Source organism: Lissotriton helveticus, chromosome 5_1 (genome assembly GCF_964261635.1).
Source record: "Lissotriton helveticus chromosome 5_1, aLisHel1.1, whole genome shotgun sequence".
Taxonomy (NCBI): domain Eukaryota; kingdom Metazoa; phylum Chordata; class Amphibia; order Caudata; family Salamandridae; genus Lissotriton; species Lissotriton helveticus.
In genome coordinates, this window is record NC_136065.1 from 1015339614 (window position 1) to 1015360002 (window position 20389).

At 46.5% G+C, this 20389-nt stretch overlaps 1 protein-coding gene across 1 annotated transcript in view; it reads right to left on the reverse strand.

Moving 5' to 3' along the window:
- Nucleotides 1–20389, reverse strand: part of BCCIP (BRCA2 and CDKN1A interacting protein) — a 150470-nt gene that overhangs the window by 79635 nt on the left and 50446 nt on the right. Inside the window, exon 5 of the mRNA XM_078643515.1 lies at nt 7511–7698. Coding sequence (XP_078499641.1) covers nt 7511–7698 — 188 coding nt within the window. The remainder of the gene's footprint in view (nt 1–7510; nt 7699–20389) is intronic.

The window sequence follows — 20389 nt, forward strand, 5'->3', positions numbered from 1 at the left end:
ATATTCCGCAATCTGGTGGTTGGGTCCGGAATCGTAGTCTTTTTTTCTCTTTTTTTTTTTGTAGCCCAGGTGGGCATCGACGTCCCACCATTTGGTGTACCTTCGGTGACGTCGGCATGCTTCCGGCGGAAGCTCCCACCCTTGGGCGCCATCTTCGGATTCTTTTTTCTGTCTCTTCTTTTCTGTGTCTGTAGTGAATCCATGGCTATGTTTGTTAATCTTTTTTTATTTTTCAACGTAATTCTTTCACGTATCTTGTAAGCTTCAACTTGCTTTCTTTTCTATGGGTTTCCACCTTCTTCTCCAGCCTCATCTTTCTGGCGGAGGTGGGTGGGTTCGCTAATGAATCCAGAAAGATCTTCAAGCTGCAAAACTACACCGACAGGTAAGAAACTATTCGTTTTGTAGCGTGAATCTTTCTGGATTCACTATGCTGTGCATAGATTTTGTAGCGGTTTTGTGGCGGCTGGGTGGAAGATGAGCGTTGGTTGTTGAATATATGTTGAAGCACTCTTTGTCCTACTTGTGCTTCCTTGTTATCTGTACATCCGCGCAATAGTGCTTAGTGAACGTGTGCACTGAAGCCCATGTTGCCGCCAGGCATATGTCCTGAATTGGTGTGTTGGCCAGAAAGGCAATTGTTGCTCCTTTCTTCCTGGTAGAGTGGGCCTGTGCCCCTCCTGTTAGCTCCTGGCCCGCTTGCTTGTGGCAGAATTGTATTGTTTGTGCGATCCATCAAGCTATGGTGTTCTTAGTAACTGGTCTACCCATGTAACTGTTTGCGAAGGATACGAAGAACTGTTTGGTCTTCCTGTGTCCCTTCGTCCTTTCAATGTAGTGCATCACTGCCCTTCTTGCGTCTAGAGTGTGGAGCGCCCTCTCAGCGCTTGTCGTGGGGTTCTGGAAGAAGCTAGGAATCTGAATATTCTGATTCATGTGGAACCTTGACACCACCTTTGGCATGAAGTGCGGGTCTGTTCTCATCACGACCCTGTCACTGTGTATCTGGATGTAGGGTTCCTGCAGTGTTAGTGCCTGTAGTTCGCTCACCCTGCGTAGCGAGGTGATTGCTACCAGAAAGGCCGCTTTCATTGTCAGCATTTGCAGTGATGCTTTGTGGATGGGTTCGAAAGGTGCTTTCATGAGCTCTGTCAGTACCACATTCAGGTTCCAAGCCGGCGGCGGCATTCTTTTTGGTGGCGCTATTCTTTTAGCCCCTTCCAGGAATCTTTTTACTACTTGAGATGTAAAGAAGCTTCTCCCTGTTTCTCCTCTTGTGTATGCCACAACCGCTGCCAGGTGTACCCTCAGCGAGGATGAGCTTAGCTTAGCTTTTATTAGGTGCGTGAGGTATCTTAGCACCGTTGATTCCCTGGTCAGCTTTCTATGGAGTTTTTTCTTGCAGCACCTTTGAGTGAATATTTTCCATTTTTCCGCATAGCACTTGCGTGTCCTGGGCCTTCTTGCCTCTCGCAGCACCCGCAGGGTGCTCTCTGGTAGTTTTAGATGTGCAAACTCTAAGTCCTCAGGAGCCAAGCTGAGAGGTTGAGGCTCTCCGGCTCTGGGTGTAGAACTTCTCCGTTTTCCATGGAGAGTAGGTCTCTTCTTTTTGAGAACTTGTGGGGTGGGCCCTGCGCCATCTCCATTATCTGCGAGTACCAGGTCTGCCTGGCCCATTGTGGTGCCACCAGGATGAGCGTCATGTTGCTCGTCATGCATTTGTTGAGAACCCTGGGGATCAGTGGTATCGGGGGGAAAAGCGTAGGCAAATGTTTTTGACCAGCTTATCCATAGGGCATTCCCCTGGGATAGTGCCTCTGGTTGCCTGGATGCAAAGTATTGGCATTGGCGTGTTGCAAACAGGTCTATTGTCGGAGTGCCCCACCTCCTGAATAGTCTCTCGGTTTCCTGTATGTTGAGTTCCCACTCGTGGGATGCTGAAGACTGCCTGCTGAGCCAATCCGCTTCTACATTGTCCTTCCCTGGCAGGTGTATGGCTAGCAGGTCTATTTTGAGTGGTATTGCCCATGGTGTTGTCTGTTTGTATCAGCACCTTCTGGTTGTACAGGTGCTTCTGAAAGGCCTTGAGGGCAAGCAACACAGTTTTCAGCTCCAGGTAATTGATGTGTCTGACCGCATCTGCTGGGCTCCACAGACCCCTCACTCTGAGCCTGTTCATGTGTGCGCCCCATCCCTTCTGGGATGCGTCTGTGGTGATGGTCACTGTTGGGTCCGGTGGCGTTAGAGGTTTCCCTATTGTTATCCTTTCTATGGTCCACCACTTTATTTCTTCCTGCACCCTGTGCGTTACAACCACGCGATCCTCCCAACTTCCTGTAGCTTGTGACCATTGCTGTTGCAGCCACTCTTGGAGTGGTCTCATCTGTAGGCGTACATTGGGGACCGGGTGTATGCATGACGCCATCATTCCTAAGATCTTGCTCACTGTCCTCACTGTCACAGCTCGCCCCTTCTGGTAGTGACGTTTCTCCCTCAGTAGGCTCCTCTTTTCGCTGGGTAACACCCTGCATTGGACGGTGTTGATTTGAGCTCCCAGGAAGATCTTCACCTGCTCTGGTTCCATTGAGCATTTTCCCCAGTGTAAGGAGAATCCCAGGCTTGTCAGCGTTCTTGTGACCTGCCCTGCATGACCCTTGCATGTCCTGTAAGAGCTTGCCTTTATGAGCCAGTCGTCGAGGTAGGGGTACACGTGTATCCCCTTCCTTCGCAGATGTGCAGCCACTGCTGCGAGGCATTTGGTGAACACCCTTGGTGCGGATTTTAGACCGAATGCCAGGGTTGTGAATTGGTAGTGATCCTTGTTTACTGTGAATCTTAGCAAGTGCTTGTGCTTCCTGTTCATGGGGATGTGCAGGTACGCATCTCTGAGGTCTATGGTGGACTAGAAGTCCCCGGCCTTTAACTGTGGGATGACCTCTTGTAGGGACGTCATCTTGAATTTTTGAGTCTTTACATATTTGTTTAGGAACCGTAGATCCAGGATGGGTCTTAGGCTTTCGTCCACTTTTGGCACCAGGAAGTAGCTTGAGTACACTCCCCTGTTTCGTTCTTTGAATGGGACCAGTTCGATGGCCTCTTTGAGGAGGAGTTCTTGAGCTTCCTCTTGGAGCAATTGCAGCTCTCTTCCCGAGTGCTCTCTTTTCTTTGGCTTTCTGTTTGGTGGTCTCTTTTCCAACTCTATGCAGTATCCAAACTGCATGATGTTGAGTATCCACTTGTCTGTGGTTATTTTTCTCCACTCCTGGAGAAAAAATCTCAGACTGCCTCCAACTGGTCTTACATGTTCTTTTGTGTCTTGTCCGTGTAGCCCTCTCCTCTTTGTTTTCCCGTGCTCCACCCCCGGAGGGTTCGAGTGGGTGAGCACCTTTTTCCGTGTGAAGTCACTTAGTGGGGGGTTGTTCACTGCCTCTCCTTCTCTGGCCCGTCCGTTTCCTCTTGATCGAAAGGACTGGCCCCTGTTCTGGTAGTTCCAGTTTTGCCTCTGCTGGCCCTGGTGACCTTGGTTGTCACTCTGTTGCCCCTGGTGGAACGCCTGGTGTGATTGTCCTTGCTGGTTTCCACCCCTGCCGTTCGGCCTCCGTGTAGGAGTGCCCCTTCTCATCCCCCTGAATTGCAAGGGCCCCATGGACCTTGCCGTCTCGTTGTCCTTCTTCAGTTGGGTGAGTTTCTCATCAACTGGGGCTCCGAACAGTGTTTCACCATTGAAGGGTGTGTTCAGGATGTTGTTCTGAACCTCAGTTTCGAAGCCTGAGATCCTGAGCCAGGCTTGCCTTCTCTCAGTGATGCCTATAGCCATCAGTCTGCTGGATGTTTCAGCCCCATCCAAGGCAGTCTTCAGGCACGAGTTAGCAATGCTTTTCCCCCCTTCCACAAGGTGTGATGCCCTCTCACGGTATTGCTCCGGGAGGTGCTTGAGCAATTGGCCGATCTCATCCCAATGGTGGTATTGATACCTATTCAGGAGAGAGTTGGGAGTTAGCCATCCGCCAGTGCGTTGCGGCGTTCCTCTCTATTTTTGTGCCGGTCAGGTCCATCCTCCTGCTCTCCTTGTCAGGTGGTGGCCCAGATGTTGTTGGGACGTTGGCCCTTCTTCTGGCCGTTGCAGCGATTATTGAATCTGCTGCGACGGTCCCCTTGATGTAAGCAGGGTCCTGGGATGAGAATTTGTACTTCTTCTCCGTCCTCGGCATGACTTATCTGCATGTAGCCGGGTCTTTGAATGCTTCCTTCCCCTGGTCTGTGATACTTTTCAGCATGGGCAGGAACTGGCTTCTTGTCTGCGTGGGGAGCAATGTTTCCAGCAGGAAATCTGCTTTAGGCTTTTCCTCTTCCAGCTTAACCCCATAAGCTGCTGCTGCCTTCCTGACGACCTCATTGTATGCCCCAATGTCATCCGGCAGCGAAGGCCTCGAGGGGTATGTCTCCACAGCCTCCTCCGGGTTTTCGGCCTCGATGTCCTGCCATTCCTGGTCTTGGGCCGTCGAGGATCCTGAGCCGTAGCTTGACTGTTGCTCCCCATATTCCCCTTCTGTGTAATAGAGGTCCTCTTCCTCTTCGTGTTCCGAGGGCTCCGGAGTTTTCGGCGGCTCTTCGACGTCGAACTCCTCATGCTCCTGCACCTCAGCGACGGCCGTCGCTGGCTTCGAGGGGATCTTGAAACTTTTCATCGAAGTTTTTTTTTCTCTGAATGATGTTCTCCATCTCGGCCTCGAGCCTTCTTTTCTTCCTCTCCAACTGTGCGGCCTGCTCGTCGTCTAGCGTTTCGGCTGCTCTCTTCGACGGCGTCATCGACGCTTTTTTCGGCTCCTTTTCCTTCGAAGTCGAAGACCCTTTTACGGGGGCTTGCTTCGACGACCTTGGCTTTTCGCCGGTCTTCGGCGCCCGGGAGTCCTTCTCGAGATCCGGTGGGCTCTTTTCGGAGGATGCAGCTTCGGTCATCGAAGTTTTCGGCGCCGGTGCTCCTTTCTAAGCTCTGGACTGTGACTTTCGAGAGTCTGCCTCAGGCTTTCGAGGCCCTGTCGAGGTTTTCGGGGTCGTAGACTCTCCTACCTTGTCAGACGTTTTCTTATCGGTCTCTGCGACCGTGAAGTCATCTGGACCCTCGGCGATGTTGTCCTCGTCGTCGGTGGAGAGGCCCAGTTCGTAAAGCGTCGGAGCCTGGCCTTTGCCCTGCATCGTGTGGTGAGCTATCCTCTGCCTCTCTCGAACCCGGAGTGTCTTCGGCTTGAAGACGGAGCAGGCTTTGCAGTCTTTGGTCTCGTGGTCCGTTGGCAGGCAGAGGTTGCAGACCGGGTGCTGGTCCTTCTGCGCGAACTTGTGGTGGCAGTTTCTGCAGAATTTAAAGGGTGTCTTGTACATCCCAGCGCTCAGGGGGCCCCCTGTGTGCGCATTTCCCAAAGGACGTCGAAGATCTCGAGGTTCTTCCCTTTCTTCGTCGTCTCCTCTCTGATGGTCTTCTCCCAATCTTCTCCAGCCTTTACTGTCGAAGAGTTGTTGTATTTCCTCCTTTTCACCTCCAAAACATCTGGAGCTTCACGCGACGATCCAGACCCAACGGCGGAAAAAGAATCTGAAGATGGCGCCCAAGGGTGGGAGCTTCCGCCGGAAGCATGCAGACGTCACCGAAGGTACACCAAATGGTGGGACGTCGACGCCCACCTGGGCTACAAAAAAAAAATAAAATAAAAAGGGAAAAAAAGACTACGATTCCGGACCCAACCACCAGATTGCAGAATATGCACAGCATAGTGAATCCCGAAAGATTCACGCTGCAAAACTTGCATTTACGCAAGTTTAAGCTATTGGCATTGTAAATGGAAATGCCTTTTATTAAGGTTTTAAAAATGAAAACAAAAATAAAAGGCATTGTCATTTACAAAGTCAATAGCTTAAAGCCGCGTAAATGTGAGACCTATTGCATTGCAAATGCTTGTTTAAGTAAAAGTGCCTGCCTTTCACCACAACAGAACTAAGCTTCCTGTGAGGTGCCTTGCTGCAGCCCTGCCTTTGGCCCTCATCTGAACTTTCTGAGTCTGAGGTGGGGTCAGGCCGTGGAAGCTTAAGAGGCGGAGCTTGTGCAGTGTTGCTGTTAGGGACACCGAGTGAACTTAACTCGGGGGCAGAGGGAGGCCACGTGGAGGGCTGCAAATTAATTACATAAAGAAGCGCGACGCCAAAGTGAAAGTGGACCGTGCTGCAAATTAATTAAATAAACAAGCACTGTTGCTAAAGGGAGCGGACCGCGCTGCAAATTAATCAAATTAACAAGTGCAGCCGCTAAAGTGAAAGAGGACCGCGCACCAAATAAAAAATAAAAAAAACTTTCAACAAAATAGTGCTCATAGCAAAGATAAAGCAGATCATGTAAGATGACGAGTAAAAGGTCCAGTCCTTAGGGGCGGTAACAAATGGAGACACTGCGCTACCAAGGAGGGACTAACAAGCCTATTTACCAATCAGAAGCCAGCATCTAAGAAGGACAATTACACAAAGCCAAGACAAATATGGGCGGAGAGTGGGAGGGGCTTCTAGTGCATACCGTAATACAGCATGGCTCACAGAGCAAGCCGCACGTGCACACTGCCGCTAGGCTCGACCTCAAAACAGTAAGAGGAGACTCCAAGAGCTCCAGTACATGAACAGAGGTTGACCGAGTCAAAAAGAAGTGGGTACAGTGGGAAAGTTTGCGATATGTGACTATTTGAAAAATGTTACATTCTTGGCACCATCAGCACCACAAAAACATATTTGACTGTTCTCTTTAGAGCATTTTCAAGGATTTAATGAGAGAAGAAAAGTATCATGAAGCGCAGGGGAAGCCATTAATATTTTTTATAGAACCATGTTAAAAAAAATAATCAAATTCAGAACGTGTTTTCCAAAAGGATTGAAAGCTTTACCCTTCAAATTACTGTGAAAAGTTCATTACAAGGAAATTACTTACACAACATGACTTCATTTACGTTGAGCTTCAAGTATTTGAATTTGGTGTCAACATATTTAATGAGATTATGTGCTAAATAAAAAATTTTTTACTCTCTAAAACAAACCAGCATTTGTTTCCGAGATTCATGGCCCTGTGCATTTTCCTTCTGCTTAGGACTACTTAGTAATTCTGAATACAAAAATGTTTTTTTTTCCTTTACAAAATGCATCACTGAGGACTGGTGCGGTACCATGCTGAACAGTTGCGTTAAACGGCTCTTCTCCGAAAATTGTGATTATTATGAGTTTTACCATAAAGGAACAGGCAATGTTGACCTGCGTGTTGTAACTGCACCATAAGGAAAGCAATTACAAGTACATATCGCATTTCTTGTAAAAGGATTTCAGTTTTCTCAGCTTATCATAATCAAACTTATTGTCACTTGCTTGAATTTATAGCATCTCTCTCCCCCCTCGGCTCCAGCACATTTACATTTAAATAACATCTTTGAAGCCATTTGGGAAAAAAATGACTGTTCCAAAGCAGTTTCAGAAAGAGTCTTACTGAAGTTGCTGGTGCATGGGCAGAGCGATCTGTGCTGGTACATTAATGAATCTTTCACTTAGGAGGAGGCCCACGGGTTTACTGGTGTCATTTAGAAGCTTATCCAGCTGTTCGACCATACTCTGTGCGCTGTTCTTCTCACACTGGCTTAGAATCAATTCTTTAATTTGTTCAGCACATGGGGTACCCTGGAAATCAAAGAAATAGCTTTCGTTAATCCACACAAAGCCTAAGTGCACAGACAAACCCCGACAGGTTTTCTCATTTATATCCCACTTCATGCGCACAGTATCGTGCGCAGTCTACTTTTCGGCACAGCGTTATTACATCGCCGCTTAAAGGGACGTATAATATTGTGATTTATGCACACGCAGGTATAGACATTTGGATGTGATATAGCGCACAGACATGGCAGCTAAAGGATAAGGCATCAAGACTGATGACCAGTCCTCTTTCGTTTGCCATGTTTTAGATCCACCGCGTTTGTTTGGAATAAATGGAAATGTAAAATCCTGAGAGTGCTCTGCGCCTGGTTCTTTGAAACTTTAAATTGTCTCTCCCTCTCTCGCTCTCTCTTCTCTCTCTCTCTTTCTCTCTCTCTTTTCTCCCTCTCTTTTCTCCCTCTCTTTTCTCCCTCTCTTTTCTCCCTCTCTTTTCTCCCTCTCTCTCTTTTCTCTCGCTCTCTCTCTTCAGGCACTTTATAGTTAGGAATTAGCATTTAAAAAAACCTTAGAAATTCACAGAAAAAACCATAGGTTTCAGGGGTGTTATAGTTAGCTGGACATTTCACTCGTACAAAACCATTGAAATTCCACCGTTATAGTTAGTTCAGCTAACTAGAACTCGCGGGTCCGCAATGCACTGCTGATGACGTCACATATTATATCACTCATGACATGGTCCGTGACATCACTCATGACATCCCTGTGGGCCAACTAGCCCACCAGGGACCTCCAGTATGCGCCAGAGAGCTGCATTGCAGAGAGGTGTTCAGAGGCCACGCCCCTTTTTACACTCAACGCGTGGCCCCCCTCCCGAAGCCAAAATCTGCCCCGGGGAACACATCCCCGGGGCATGGCCATATTGTTTAATATTTTTGTTTATTTTTGTTTTTGGAGGGGAGCTGCCTTGCCCCCCTCCTTAGGCCATTTATGGCCCCGGGGACCCCATCCCCCGGGATTGGCCCTCTCCGTTGGAGACCGCGGGGGTTCCCCAATCCCCCCACGGTCCCGCCGGCTCCTCGCAACCTTCAGGAGCCGGCAGTGCTTTTCCACATGGGAGCTGCTAAGATGCAGCTTCCTGTTTGGAAAAGCAATTTGGTGTGAATTTTGAAAGAGAGCAGGTTTTCCTGCTCAAAATTCAAACCAAATTTGCTATGGCAAGGCGGGAGCCGCGAGGCTCCTGTCCTGCCATAGCAAACTACAGTGTCCCAGGGGTGGGCACCCCGGGACACTGCAGGAGCCGGCCCTGGGGGGTGGCGGTCCCCAGGGCAATAACAAGGCTCCAGGAGGGGGGCAGCGCGGCCCCCCTCCCACAATTTACAGAGCCCAGGGGGGTGGTGGTCCCCGGGGCCCGTCACGGACCCCCCTAATTTAAATATTTAGAGCCCCGTGGAGGAGGCGGTCCCCGGGGCGTGTGGGAGGGGGGCTTGTGCACCCCCCACACAGGGTATTTTTTTTTAAAGAAGCCCCACGGGTGGTGGTCCCCGGGGCTGCGGGGGGCCATGTGCCCCTGCAATTATTCATGCTTTGCCCCGGGGGGTGGCGGTCCCCGGGCACTGGGGGGGGCATTGGGCCCCCCCACGCTTTTTTTTTAGCATGCGTTGGGACTTTGCCCCCTCGGCAGGATCCACGCACCCTGTGCGGATTTTGCCAATTTGCCATCCTTGTGCGACCCCCCTAAGCAGGACTAGGGGGTAAGGGTGTTTCTACCCTGCCCCCTTTTCCTAGTTTTCACATTAGTTTCTGTGCTTTCTTGTGCCTCGGTACAAGATGGCTGCCAACACTTCCTGGTTTGGAGTGTTGACAGCCAATTAGCATACAGCTTGTCATCAGGAGGGGGCGTGGATCCTGCGCGGCCATAGATATATATGTGATTTTACTTTTGATTTTCTTAGCAACTACTGAATGGATTTACACCATTTAACAAAAAGGCACGACTCTGAACCAAGGTCTAACTGTTTGCCAAATTTGGTGTAATTCCAATCAGCAGTTCGGGCTGTAGCTTAAGTTTCCTATGGGGAAAACAAGTTTTGGGACACCCCTTTTTTCTCGGCCCCCGCTTGACGAATCTCCGTGAAACTTTCAGGATAGGAGCGGACAGGAGCGCCCCACGAGTTTTAAAAATTTCGCGAACATTTGTCAATCGGCGCCAAAGTTATTGGGAATAGAATGTTGTGATTTCCTATGAAAAATAGGTCCTAACTAAAACTACCTAGGTAGGTAGGTAACTAACTAACTCACACACACACACACACACACACACAAAGTTTTGTGTTTTTACTGCACACACTGAAGTGGCATAAAAACTAACATTTCACAGGGAACCATAAAATATGGGAAATATTTCACTGCTGCCTATGAAAAATGTATTTAATCATACTGACTGTGACACACCACTGTAGTTATAACTTTCTCAGGGCTACTCGAATTATGTGGCTTGGAGGACCAAATTATAGAGCAACGCTGTCTAAGTTATGCAGCAAAAAGTAAAGTATGCAGCAGATTCCCTGTATTCATTTTAGGCACTTTAGACACTTAGAATACAGTTAAAACACCTACATACACTAGGGAACACTCTGCGTTGGGGTACCCCTGTTATTAGCATTATTAGCTCTAGTCCTATCTTAAATCTCTATGGGAAACTACAAGGGAAAAATGCCTTTTGATACACCCCTCCTCCTTTTTCTCGAACCTGCTTGACGATCACCCCAAAACGTTGCAGACAGCATCTGAAGTGACTGGCAAGTTAGTCTTGAAAAATGTGTGAAGCTTCGTCCTGGTACCCCAACCCACATCTCAGTTGTTATTTTTTGTGTTTTTCATTGATACCTCAGTACTGATGATCAAAAGTCACCCCCATGGTACCACTGTATCGTGCAAGCTCTCCTCTGAGAAGTTTGCACTTTACTGCGATACCATGGGTGCAGAGCTTTGCGTCGAATTCCACTGTACCTCATGAGAGGGCCATGTTGGGTCTAATGGGAGTATTGAAATACCAGGGGCACAATTCCATTTTTGGGGGCTCCTGGGGGGGGAGGGGGGTTTAAATACTAGGAGGAAGGATGTCCTACCCTGCCCCCATATACTACTTTTTAAAAACAAATTCAGGACATTGGTAGCAAGTTTCTGCTTCTTATCTCAAGTAACTATAACTCCTCTTCTAAGTTAACTATACCTCGCACACCTGCCACGTACAGTTCTCATCAATAGTTTTACTGCCAATATTACAGTAAAATTATCAAACATGTTATAGAAGATGGCATAACTGATGTAATATGTGGGGTAATTAGCAGTGTATGGGAAGGGTGCGGGTTATAGTTACCTTAGAGCATAGGTTATAGTTATTTGAGATAACTATAACTGCATAATTTCTATGCATTTGATTTTGTAAATTCGGAACCTAACTAGAATGTCCCAGTAACCTTCTTTTCCAGTTAATTTCAACTTTTTTTAATGCGATTTCCTAACTAAAATGACCTTGTAACCTTTGGTGTTTTAGTGAATTTGCACAAATTCAATTCTAAAACACCACCACATTTAATACAAACATATGCTACTGCAATTTCTAGAAGTGTATCACTGCCTGTGTGTGAGCGAGTATGTGAGTGAGTATGTAAGTGGGTGCGGGAGTGACTGTACGCGAGTGATTTTGTAGGTGTCTGACTGACTGTATGGGTGATTTTCTGGGTCTGTGAGTGCATGTGTGAGTGGGTGTGTGTGTGAGTAGGAGTGTGTGGTTTGAGTTGGCGTATGTGTTTTTAAAAAACAATTGGGGTCTGGATCCTTACACGCTAAAATAACCAATTCTTGGACAATTTCTTGCCCTTGAGGAGTCCCTAACAAACCCCTTGATCATTCCCATGGAGTGTGCGTACCTCTTCTATCACTTTTACATTTTATTTTCTCCCCTGGGAACCGTGCCCTGATGCACAATTGGTGGACACAACTTTCCTCTCCGGTTGTGGCCAGCCAATCACAGCATTGCTTTTAATGCGTGGATCCACAAATTCACCCTGATCCACCGAGGATCCACATCTCTGGATATACATTAATCTTTTTACTTTAATAACTCCAAAACTACTGAGCAGATTTACACCAAATTACGAAAAGCAATCTTTGTGGACAAAGATCTAGCTTTCTGTCAAATGTATTGTATTGTATTGTATTGTATTTGCGTTCAGCGGTTCAGGCTCTAGTCCGGTCTTAAATCTCTATGGGAAACTGCATAGGAAAAAAGCCTTTTGAGGCACCCCCCCCCCCCTTTCTCGACCCTGCTTGACGATCACCCCAAAATGTTCCAGACAGCATCTGAAGTGACTGGCAAGTTAGTCTTGAAAAATTTGTGAAGATTCATCAAACGGCACCAAAGTTATTAGCAAAACAGAAAATGCTTTTTCTATGGAAAGTTGTTCCTAACTACAACTACCTACTGGTGACCGCCAGTAGGTAATATGTAATATATATATATAATATATAAATACACACACACACACACACACACACAATACATACATACCCTGGTCTTGATGATGTGATCAAGACCGGGGAAACCCGGTCGAAGCGCGCCATGTTGCTGAACGCACAATAACGCACTGCAAAATGTAATCTATTGAGTGGTCCGTACCCGATTTCCTATTTGAAGAGGACGTTTTTCATCAGGACTGTGGTTTTTTATATATATATATATATATATATATATATATATATATATATATATATATATATATATATATATATATATATACACACACACACACACATATATATATATATATACATACACACACATAACATATATATATATATATTCACATGCAATACTAGTACAAAAGAAATAGATTTCTTGGATACCAAAATATATGTACACAACGGGAAATTGGAATCTACCTTATTCCGAAAAAAGACAGCCACAAATAGTGTGCTTCATGGTACAAGTTTTCATCCTACACCCCTCTTGCGGAGTATACCGTATGGAGAATTCACAAGACTTAAGAGAAATTGTTCCCTACCAGAAGAAGCAGAGAAAGTCATTGAAGAAAGTAAATGTCGATTCAGAGCGAGAGGCTACGAGGAAAGAGTGTTAACTAAATGTAAACGCAAAATTGATCAAAAAACACGAATCCAAATATTGATGGAACAACCGAAAAAAATTGAAACTAACACTCCTCCAAGACTAATAATGACTTACAGCAAAGAAAGTTCAAACATTGCCCGTATTATGAAAAAATATTGGCATGCGCTAACAAAAGATCCTGATATTGGCACCACTATTGGAAATGCTCCTCTAATAACATACAAAAAGAATACTTCACTGAAAGACTTACTGGTTAAGAGTCACTTCCAAGAAAAACCAAAACAGAATTGGTTGGACACGCAACGAAAAGGATTTCAACCCTGCAATTCTTGTAAGGCTTGCAAAATTGGTAAAAACATGAAAATGATTGAGGAACCAAATGGCAAGTCCATGAAAATAGAACAACAAATTTCATGCAGCTCTAAAAACGTTGTTTACATAATTCAATGTAAGTGTGGAATGAAGTACGTGGGGAGCACGACCTGCATGCTAAAGAAAAGAATTTTAGAACATATAAGGGCAGTAAAAAACTCCAACATGCAATATGCCACTGCCAAACACATGAGCACATGCCAAAATGGAGATTGGAGGCAAATGCATTTCTTTGGTGCAAAAGTTTTGGACAAAATGGAACGAGGGGGAGACGTGGTCAGAAGACTACGACAAATGGAGTCGCGGATGATCATCAGACTCCGGACCAAGCACCCAAAGGGGATGAACTTTGGAGAGGACCTGCACATTCACCTGGATTAAGAACCTCAGAAGAAAATAGGGTACTATACCCTAAATTCTCATAGATAAAACCGTGAACATCATATAAAGACTAGGGTACTAAACCCAGAATTATGAACATTATGTCATGTTACCAACATGCTGAAATTAACAAGCATGCCAAGTCTTTCTTTTCTTTTTAAATAATTTTTCACTGAAATGTAACAAAAACTACATATCCCATAATGCCTCATAATTGGCTAACTATGGGCCAGTATAAATAGAAACACTGTAGAGCAGGGGTACTCATAGTACGGCCCGCGGGCCGGTGGCGGCCCGGCAAGCCTTCCTGGGCGGCCCGCGGACCTTGTAGATACCTGTGTTAAAAAAAATAATAATAATAATTGTGTTAGCAAATACCGCAGCAGCAGCAGCAGCGCGGACTCAAGAGACTCTGCTCTGTGGGGGCCGGAGAGGGGGATTTCAGTGACTGTCAGAGGGGAGCTTCAGGGCGCTAAGAGCTGAAGTACAACAAAGCCTCATTAACATTTAAACGGTCTTTTACAGACCTGTGAAGTACTGGGGCGCGGCTGTGTGTGTGCGCTGATGAAGCTGTCTCAGCCCGGGCTGAGGGCTGACACACACACACATGGTTGAGATGACAGTACACCTTCACAGATCTCTTGCTTCCTTCGTGGGTTCTTCACATTGCACTCATTGCCTCCCCTGCAATTGCAGTTATTACTTTCCTTCCGTCCTTTCTGCAGACGAGGGTCTCCCTCTAGGAAACAGGGTGACGAGGTTAAGGTGCCAGGCTAAACGCATAGAACAAATCGTTCCCACGCAGTGGTGACAGTCGGGGAATCCAATCACCATGCTTCAGAGGATTACACTCCTGCGCTGCATTCGTCACTATTCATGCAGCAAGGATAAGTTACATGAACTCCAAGCTTGAGTCTCCTTTAAAAAAAAAGCACTTGTTCAAGTGTATTTATAATACAGAAAAACCCCACATGCATTCAGATACGACATGCCCTGGAGTGGGGTGGGCAGAGCATAATGGAACATGAGGCTCAATTGCAGGAAGTATGGCCTCTCACATCCTGTTTATTACAGTTGGGTCCCACTGTGCTCTTCGATTTTTGGTGCTATGCAGTACTTTTAAGACCTTCTTGCCGTTTCTCGTCGTTCAAATGGGTGTAATGTCTGATATTTATATGTTTCCCTCGTCTTCAGTGCTTGATTATGTTTGCGAGGAAGTGTCACTCATATTTGTGGAAATGTCACTCATAATTACACTGAAACTATTAAAATGTCACACATATCAATCTAAAACCTTGGCAGCCATGGAGGGTGAGGGAGACAGAGGGAGAGGGAGAGGGAGGGAGGATGACAGAGGGAGGGAGGCAGAGAGAGCAGGAGGGAGAGGGAGACTAAGAGGGAGACAGAGGGAGGGAGACAGGGAGAGAGACAGAGGGAGGGAGACAGGGAGGGAGAGAGACAGAGGGAGGGAGAGAGACAGAGGGAGGGAGAGAGAGGGAGGGAGGGAGACAGAGGGAGGTAGAGGAAGGGAGACAGAGAGAGACAGAGCGAGGGAGGCAGAGAGGGAGGGAGACAAAGAGGGAGAGAGACAGAGGGGGACGGAGACAGAGGGAGGGAGACGGAGACAGAGGGAGACAGAGACAAAGGGGGACAGAGACAGAGGGGGACAGAGACAGAGGGGGACAGAGACAGAGGGGGACAGAGACAGAGGGGGACGGAGCCGGAGGGGGGACAGAGCCGGAGACGGAGAGAGGGGGGGGGAGACAGGGAGAGGGAGGGAGACAGGGAGGGAGAGGGAGGGAGGGCAAGAGACAGGGAGAGAGGGGGAGAGAGGGAGAGAGAGAGGGAGAGAGGGAGAGAGAGGGAGATGGAGGGAGGGGGAGGGAGAGAGGGAGGGAGTGAGAGAGATGGAGGGAGAGAGAGGGAGGGGGAGGGAGAGGGAGGGAGGGAGGGGGAGGGAGAGGGAGGGGGGAGGGGGAGGGAGAGGAAGGGGGGGAGAGGGAGAGGGAGGGAGAGGGAGGGAGGGAGAGAGGGGGGGAGGGAGAGAGGGAGAGGGAGGGGGAGAGAGGGAGGGAGGGGGAGGGGGAGGGAGGGAGAGAAGGAGGGTGGGAGGGAGGGAGGGAGAGGGAGGGAGAGGGTAGGAGGGGGAGGGAGGGGGAGGGAGGGAGACAGACGGAGGGAGAGAGACAGGGAGGGAAAGAGACGGGGAGGGAGAGAGGGAGAGAGGGAGGGAGGGAGAGGGAGGGAGGGGGAGGGTGGGAGGGAGGGAGGGAGGGAGGGAGAGGGAGGGAGAGGGAGGGACCAAAAGAGAGAGAGAAAGATATGTGTGTATGCTGGGTCTGGTGGCTCAGTGGACGAAGGCGTCTGCTGCAGGGACCTGTGTTCAACCTCATGGTCACAATTATTTTTTGCTTTAGCACCGCCCCCTCCTCCTCTGACCCCGCCCCCACCGGTGCGGCCCTCGGCCACAAACCACACTGTAAATTTGGCCCCCGAGAGAAAGTTTGTGAGTACCCATGCTGTAGAGGGACTAACCAACCGTGAGCAAGGCCGTGTAAGGCTGAAACGCGTTGGTGGGGTGAAAGTCTTGAAATAAATAAGGCTTAACAAAGACATCCTGATTGTGCCGCCTCCTTTGTTTTCCAAAAAAAAAATATATATATATATATATATATACACATATACACATATATATACATATACACACACAACATATATCACACCAATACATATCCCAGTGGCAACTAGTTAGAAAGAGGGGGGGGGGGGGGGGGGGGAACGTGTTTTCCCCAATCCATTTTTCCTGAACAAAATTGACAGAAAGCAAGATCTTGGTCCGAAAAGTGTGCTTTTGTGCAAATCAGTTCAGTAGTGCAACGGGGCGCAGTGGAAATTTGGCACGACTTTCTTAGCGCAAAATCCACCCTCGCATCCAAAAATGGATGCGAGGAAGCATTTTTCACTACGAAAATAGCATAGCCATAAACCACCCTCTGTCCTGCATACTCTGCAGTGTTCAACTTTTAATCACTTCAGAGTATGTAAGGTGCCAGTGCCAAGTGGAATGCAGTGGCTTCCAAATTTTAGAACCCATTGCATATCACTCTGCAGTGCATACCCCTCGGCGTCCGTAGATACTCTGCAGTAATAACTGCAGAGTATGTAAGGAAGTCAAGGGGTATGTACTGCAGTGGTTTCTAAATAGGGTCAGAAAAGGGAGCAGTCCCTCTATGTTTAAAAAACACTGCAGATTAAACTTTAGAAACCAACCACTACAGATTAATTTCACCTGCAGAGCAGCAGAATTTATCAGTAATTCCGGGTTACAAGAGTAACAAGAAATTTTCAAATTCCTCTGATTTCACCTGCTGAATTAAAATTCTTGCCCAGGCCAATTCATAACTTCCAATTTTTCCTTTGTGATCCACCATAGGGCAAGAGGACCCTATGATTAGGTGGAGTCAACCTTAAAAATAACATTTTCATTGGGGAAAACCATTGCTCACACAACAACTGCAATACTGATGACCTCACCCTTGTTGTGACAGATACAATTAATAGAAGAACTCAGCATTAATGCTACCAATGAGGTAAAAACAAAAAAATATTTCTTAAGCCTGTAGTGCTATGCATGGATGTTTTTGCTTTTAGGTATGGTTAGTGGTTGGTTTTATTTTCAAAAGCCTTGCATTTGGTGCGTGATTTATGATGTTCATGGCTGTTCTGAGAGTTATGGATGGTGTAGATAACCATAACTCACACATTGTACTGACTTTTAGGTTTTAATTCAGACTCCTACCTGTACTTTAACTGTATTTTTTATAACCTCTTCCATGCTAAGGAAGTGCTGGAACCGTCCATCACAGCAGCACTCTGGTGCTGTGGACGGCTCCAGCACATCCTGGCACTAAGGCAGGAAATACTTCTGGAGCTCTCACCAGAAGGATTTCATTCTTCAACTTTCAGCCTCAGCTGCTTGGCAAGAGCTTCTCCAGCAGACCAAGGCCATTTATTTTCACTTACATCGGTGCCTGGGGACATATCTCAACCATCGATCCGGATGGGGGAGTTATCATTGGAAAGGGGGAGAATCCTTAATGGATCCTTTCTTGAGGATTCTCACAAGAGGGTGATCCTCAAGCAAGGATCTACCCACTACACTGCAGGGACTATTTTAAGTGGGGAAGCATCCCCGCCCCCCGGCAATGGGCTTGTGCTTCCCCTCCCTGGTGCTAGTCTTTCAGACACCCCCCTTCCCCTGGGGAAGATAACGTCTCTAATAGGAAGGTGTTTTTTTAATTTGAAAGAAGTGGGGGCCTAGCCCCTGCCCACAAACCCCCTCTAGCTACTGTGAAGCTCACCTAACATTTTTGTAATGCTAATTGCTCAAACGGTTTTACACCAAACCATGCAAAAGTACTCGAGTAAAGTTTTTTTTTTCCGTTTGAGGTTTAGTGTAATATCATTCAGCCATATTTTCTGTCCATGAGAGGAAATAAACCTACAGATGTTAAAATGGCAGTAGACACTTTTTTGATCCCCTGCCCCTACCCCCAATAGATATGCAGAAAACTAGTCATGGAGAGCACAAATCAGATTAACCCTTTGGCACTTAAGAAACCAAACAAATGCTTTTCAATGGAATCTCTGACCCAACATGGAGTAATACACCCCGAACTTTAGTTATTCCTTCAGTTATTCCTGAATGAGACTATATAACACCTTCACCATGTACAACCACAGTTTCACCAGAACTTGCACTCCTTCCATGCTATGAACCCACACATTTTCACAAATAAATATACACTGTATATGTCTAGGATATTAAAAGTGATGTCAATAGTGATGCAATCAAAGATCCCATTTAGCATGTCATGAGTGGTGTAGTAAGTGAGGTCATAAGCAATGCATGTTCAGGCCCACGTTATAGATAACTTGGTAAAACTATCTGGTGAATTTCAGGTTTTATCCAGTTTTGGTTTTTTTGGGCCGTTGAATGTTAGTTTTTATGTTCGTTCAGCACTTTTTTATAATAATACTTTAACTTTTTTTTGTTTTTCAGTGAATTTCTGGGATTTTCATAACATTCAGACAACTTCCCTGCAGAGCCTTTCGCTGTGTGCACGGGGGATTGGCCACCAGCCATGTCCGGCGCTCAACCCCACCATGGGCAGCCAACCCCACTCTGAGAAAAGCCCTCAGCCATGCCTAGCACGGGGGATGACCACTCCAACTCTACATGGCAGAATCCAATCCCACTGCAGATACCAAACACATTTTTGTTTCGTTTTAGGGTACTACTTTACTGCTGTGGTACTTGCCGCTTAAGCGTCACCCGTATGGTACCACTGTACAGTGCAAGCTTGCATGGCACTAAGGGGGTTGAAACTTGCATGGCACTAAAAGAGATGGGACGCTTTAGCAGGAGATCCTACCGGAGTTCCTCACAGAAGAGCTGCACTGAGCCACGCGGTATTAGAGCCATACAAATGTATATATTTTTTTTAGTTTTAGCCACATGGGGTTGCCTATGGGTCCACCACAAGTGGCAGGGGGCAGGAGCCTCCCTACCTTACCTTCTCGAACTACCTTTTTAAAACAAATTCAGAACAGGGAGACTGAATACCTGAACCTGCATTTTTCTCTGGATTGTGGCCAGTCAATCAGACCAGATCCCTTGGTACCTCAGGTCAGGTACTATAATGGCTGATGAGAGGAAAAGCTCCCTCTGCCAATCTGAGGGCCCTATATGTTGCTCCTGTCGGACCTAACTTCCAGCCATTCCTAACATTTTACCCCTTTAATCACCAACCTGAGCACATATTTAAACACAAATCTTGAAATCGGCAGAACGGATTTATATCAAATAATGAAAAGCATGCTTTCTGAGTAAAGCTCCAACCTTCTGCCAAATATGATGTAATTCTGTTTAGCCATTCTTTCTGTATCAGAGAACAAAGTTTCCTGTGGGAATTGTTTTAGGTGTTGCGGATTCACAAGTCAGAAATCAGACATGCGAATTTGAGGCATGCTTCAGGATAAGAAGCTTGCAGTGTATTGGAGACTTATTTAGGGTTTGTGAAATTAAAAGAAAAAAAAATTTAAAAGAAAAGGTCTAGCCAATTGTCTAGTACTACGGGCCAACCGTTACGTATCAGCTGCAGACTAAAGGCCGTGCAAAGCACGGGTTGTCCCACAAGTATGGGTTAGACACAGGGCGAGGCCGAAGGCTACTCAAAGACAGAAGAGGGTCCCTGAAGTAACAAATATATATATGGAGAAGAATCCAGAGAAAAAATATTAGCAGCAAAACCAAACAAACTTCTCCAGTTAGATCAATACAAAGACATTAAGTTTACAAAATTTAGGAGCCATAAATCAGACCAGTTCGATTTATAGTTAGTTCATCAATATAAATATGTTTTACTTTACAATAAAAAAAAGATTTTTTTTTATCAAAGATATAAACGGATTTTGTGAGCTCCACATGAGTTCAGAACATACATAAACAAATCCAAAAAACATGATAACATAGCATATTTGGAAAAACAATCACACCCTACAAAAAAACACGTCAGAACATTAGATACAGATATAACACAATATTATAACGATTATTCCATATTATTATTAGAATTGTTGTACAGCTTTAGGACATCTGGTGTCCTTTTTCTCATTTATAAGGCAAAACATATATAGACAGAGTTGCGCCGACGTGCGTTAACGGTTGAAGAAAATAGTGTAACCTTCATCAAGGCGCTTTCTGTGCTCTATCAATAGGGGCAACTGCCATCCATTCTGAACTTTTTTCCAAGCACTAATGAGAGCTCA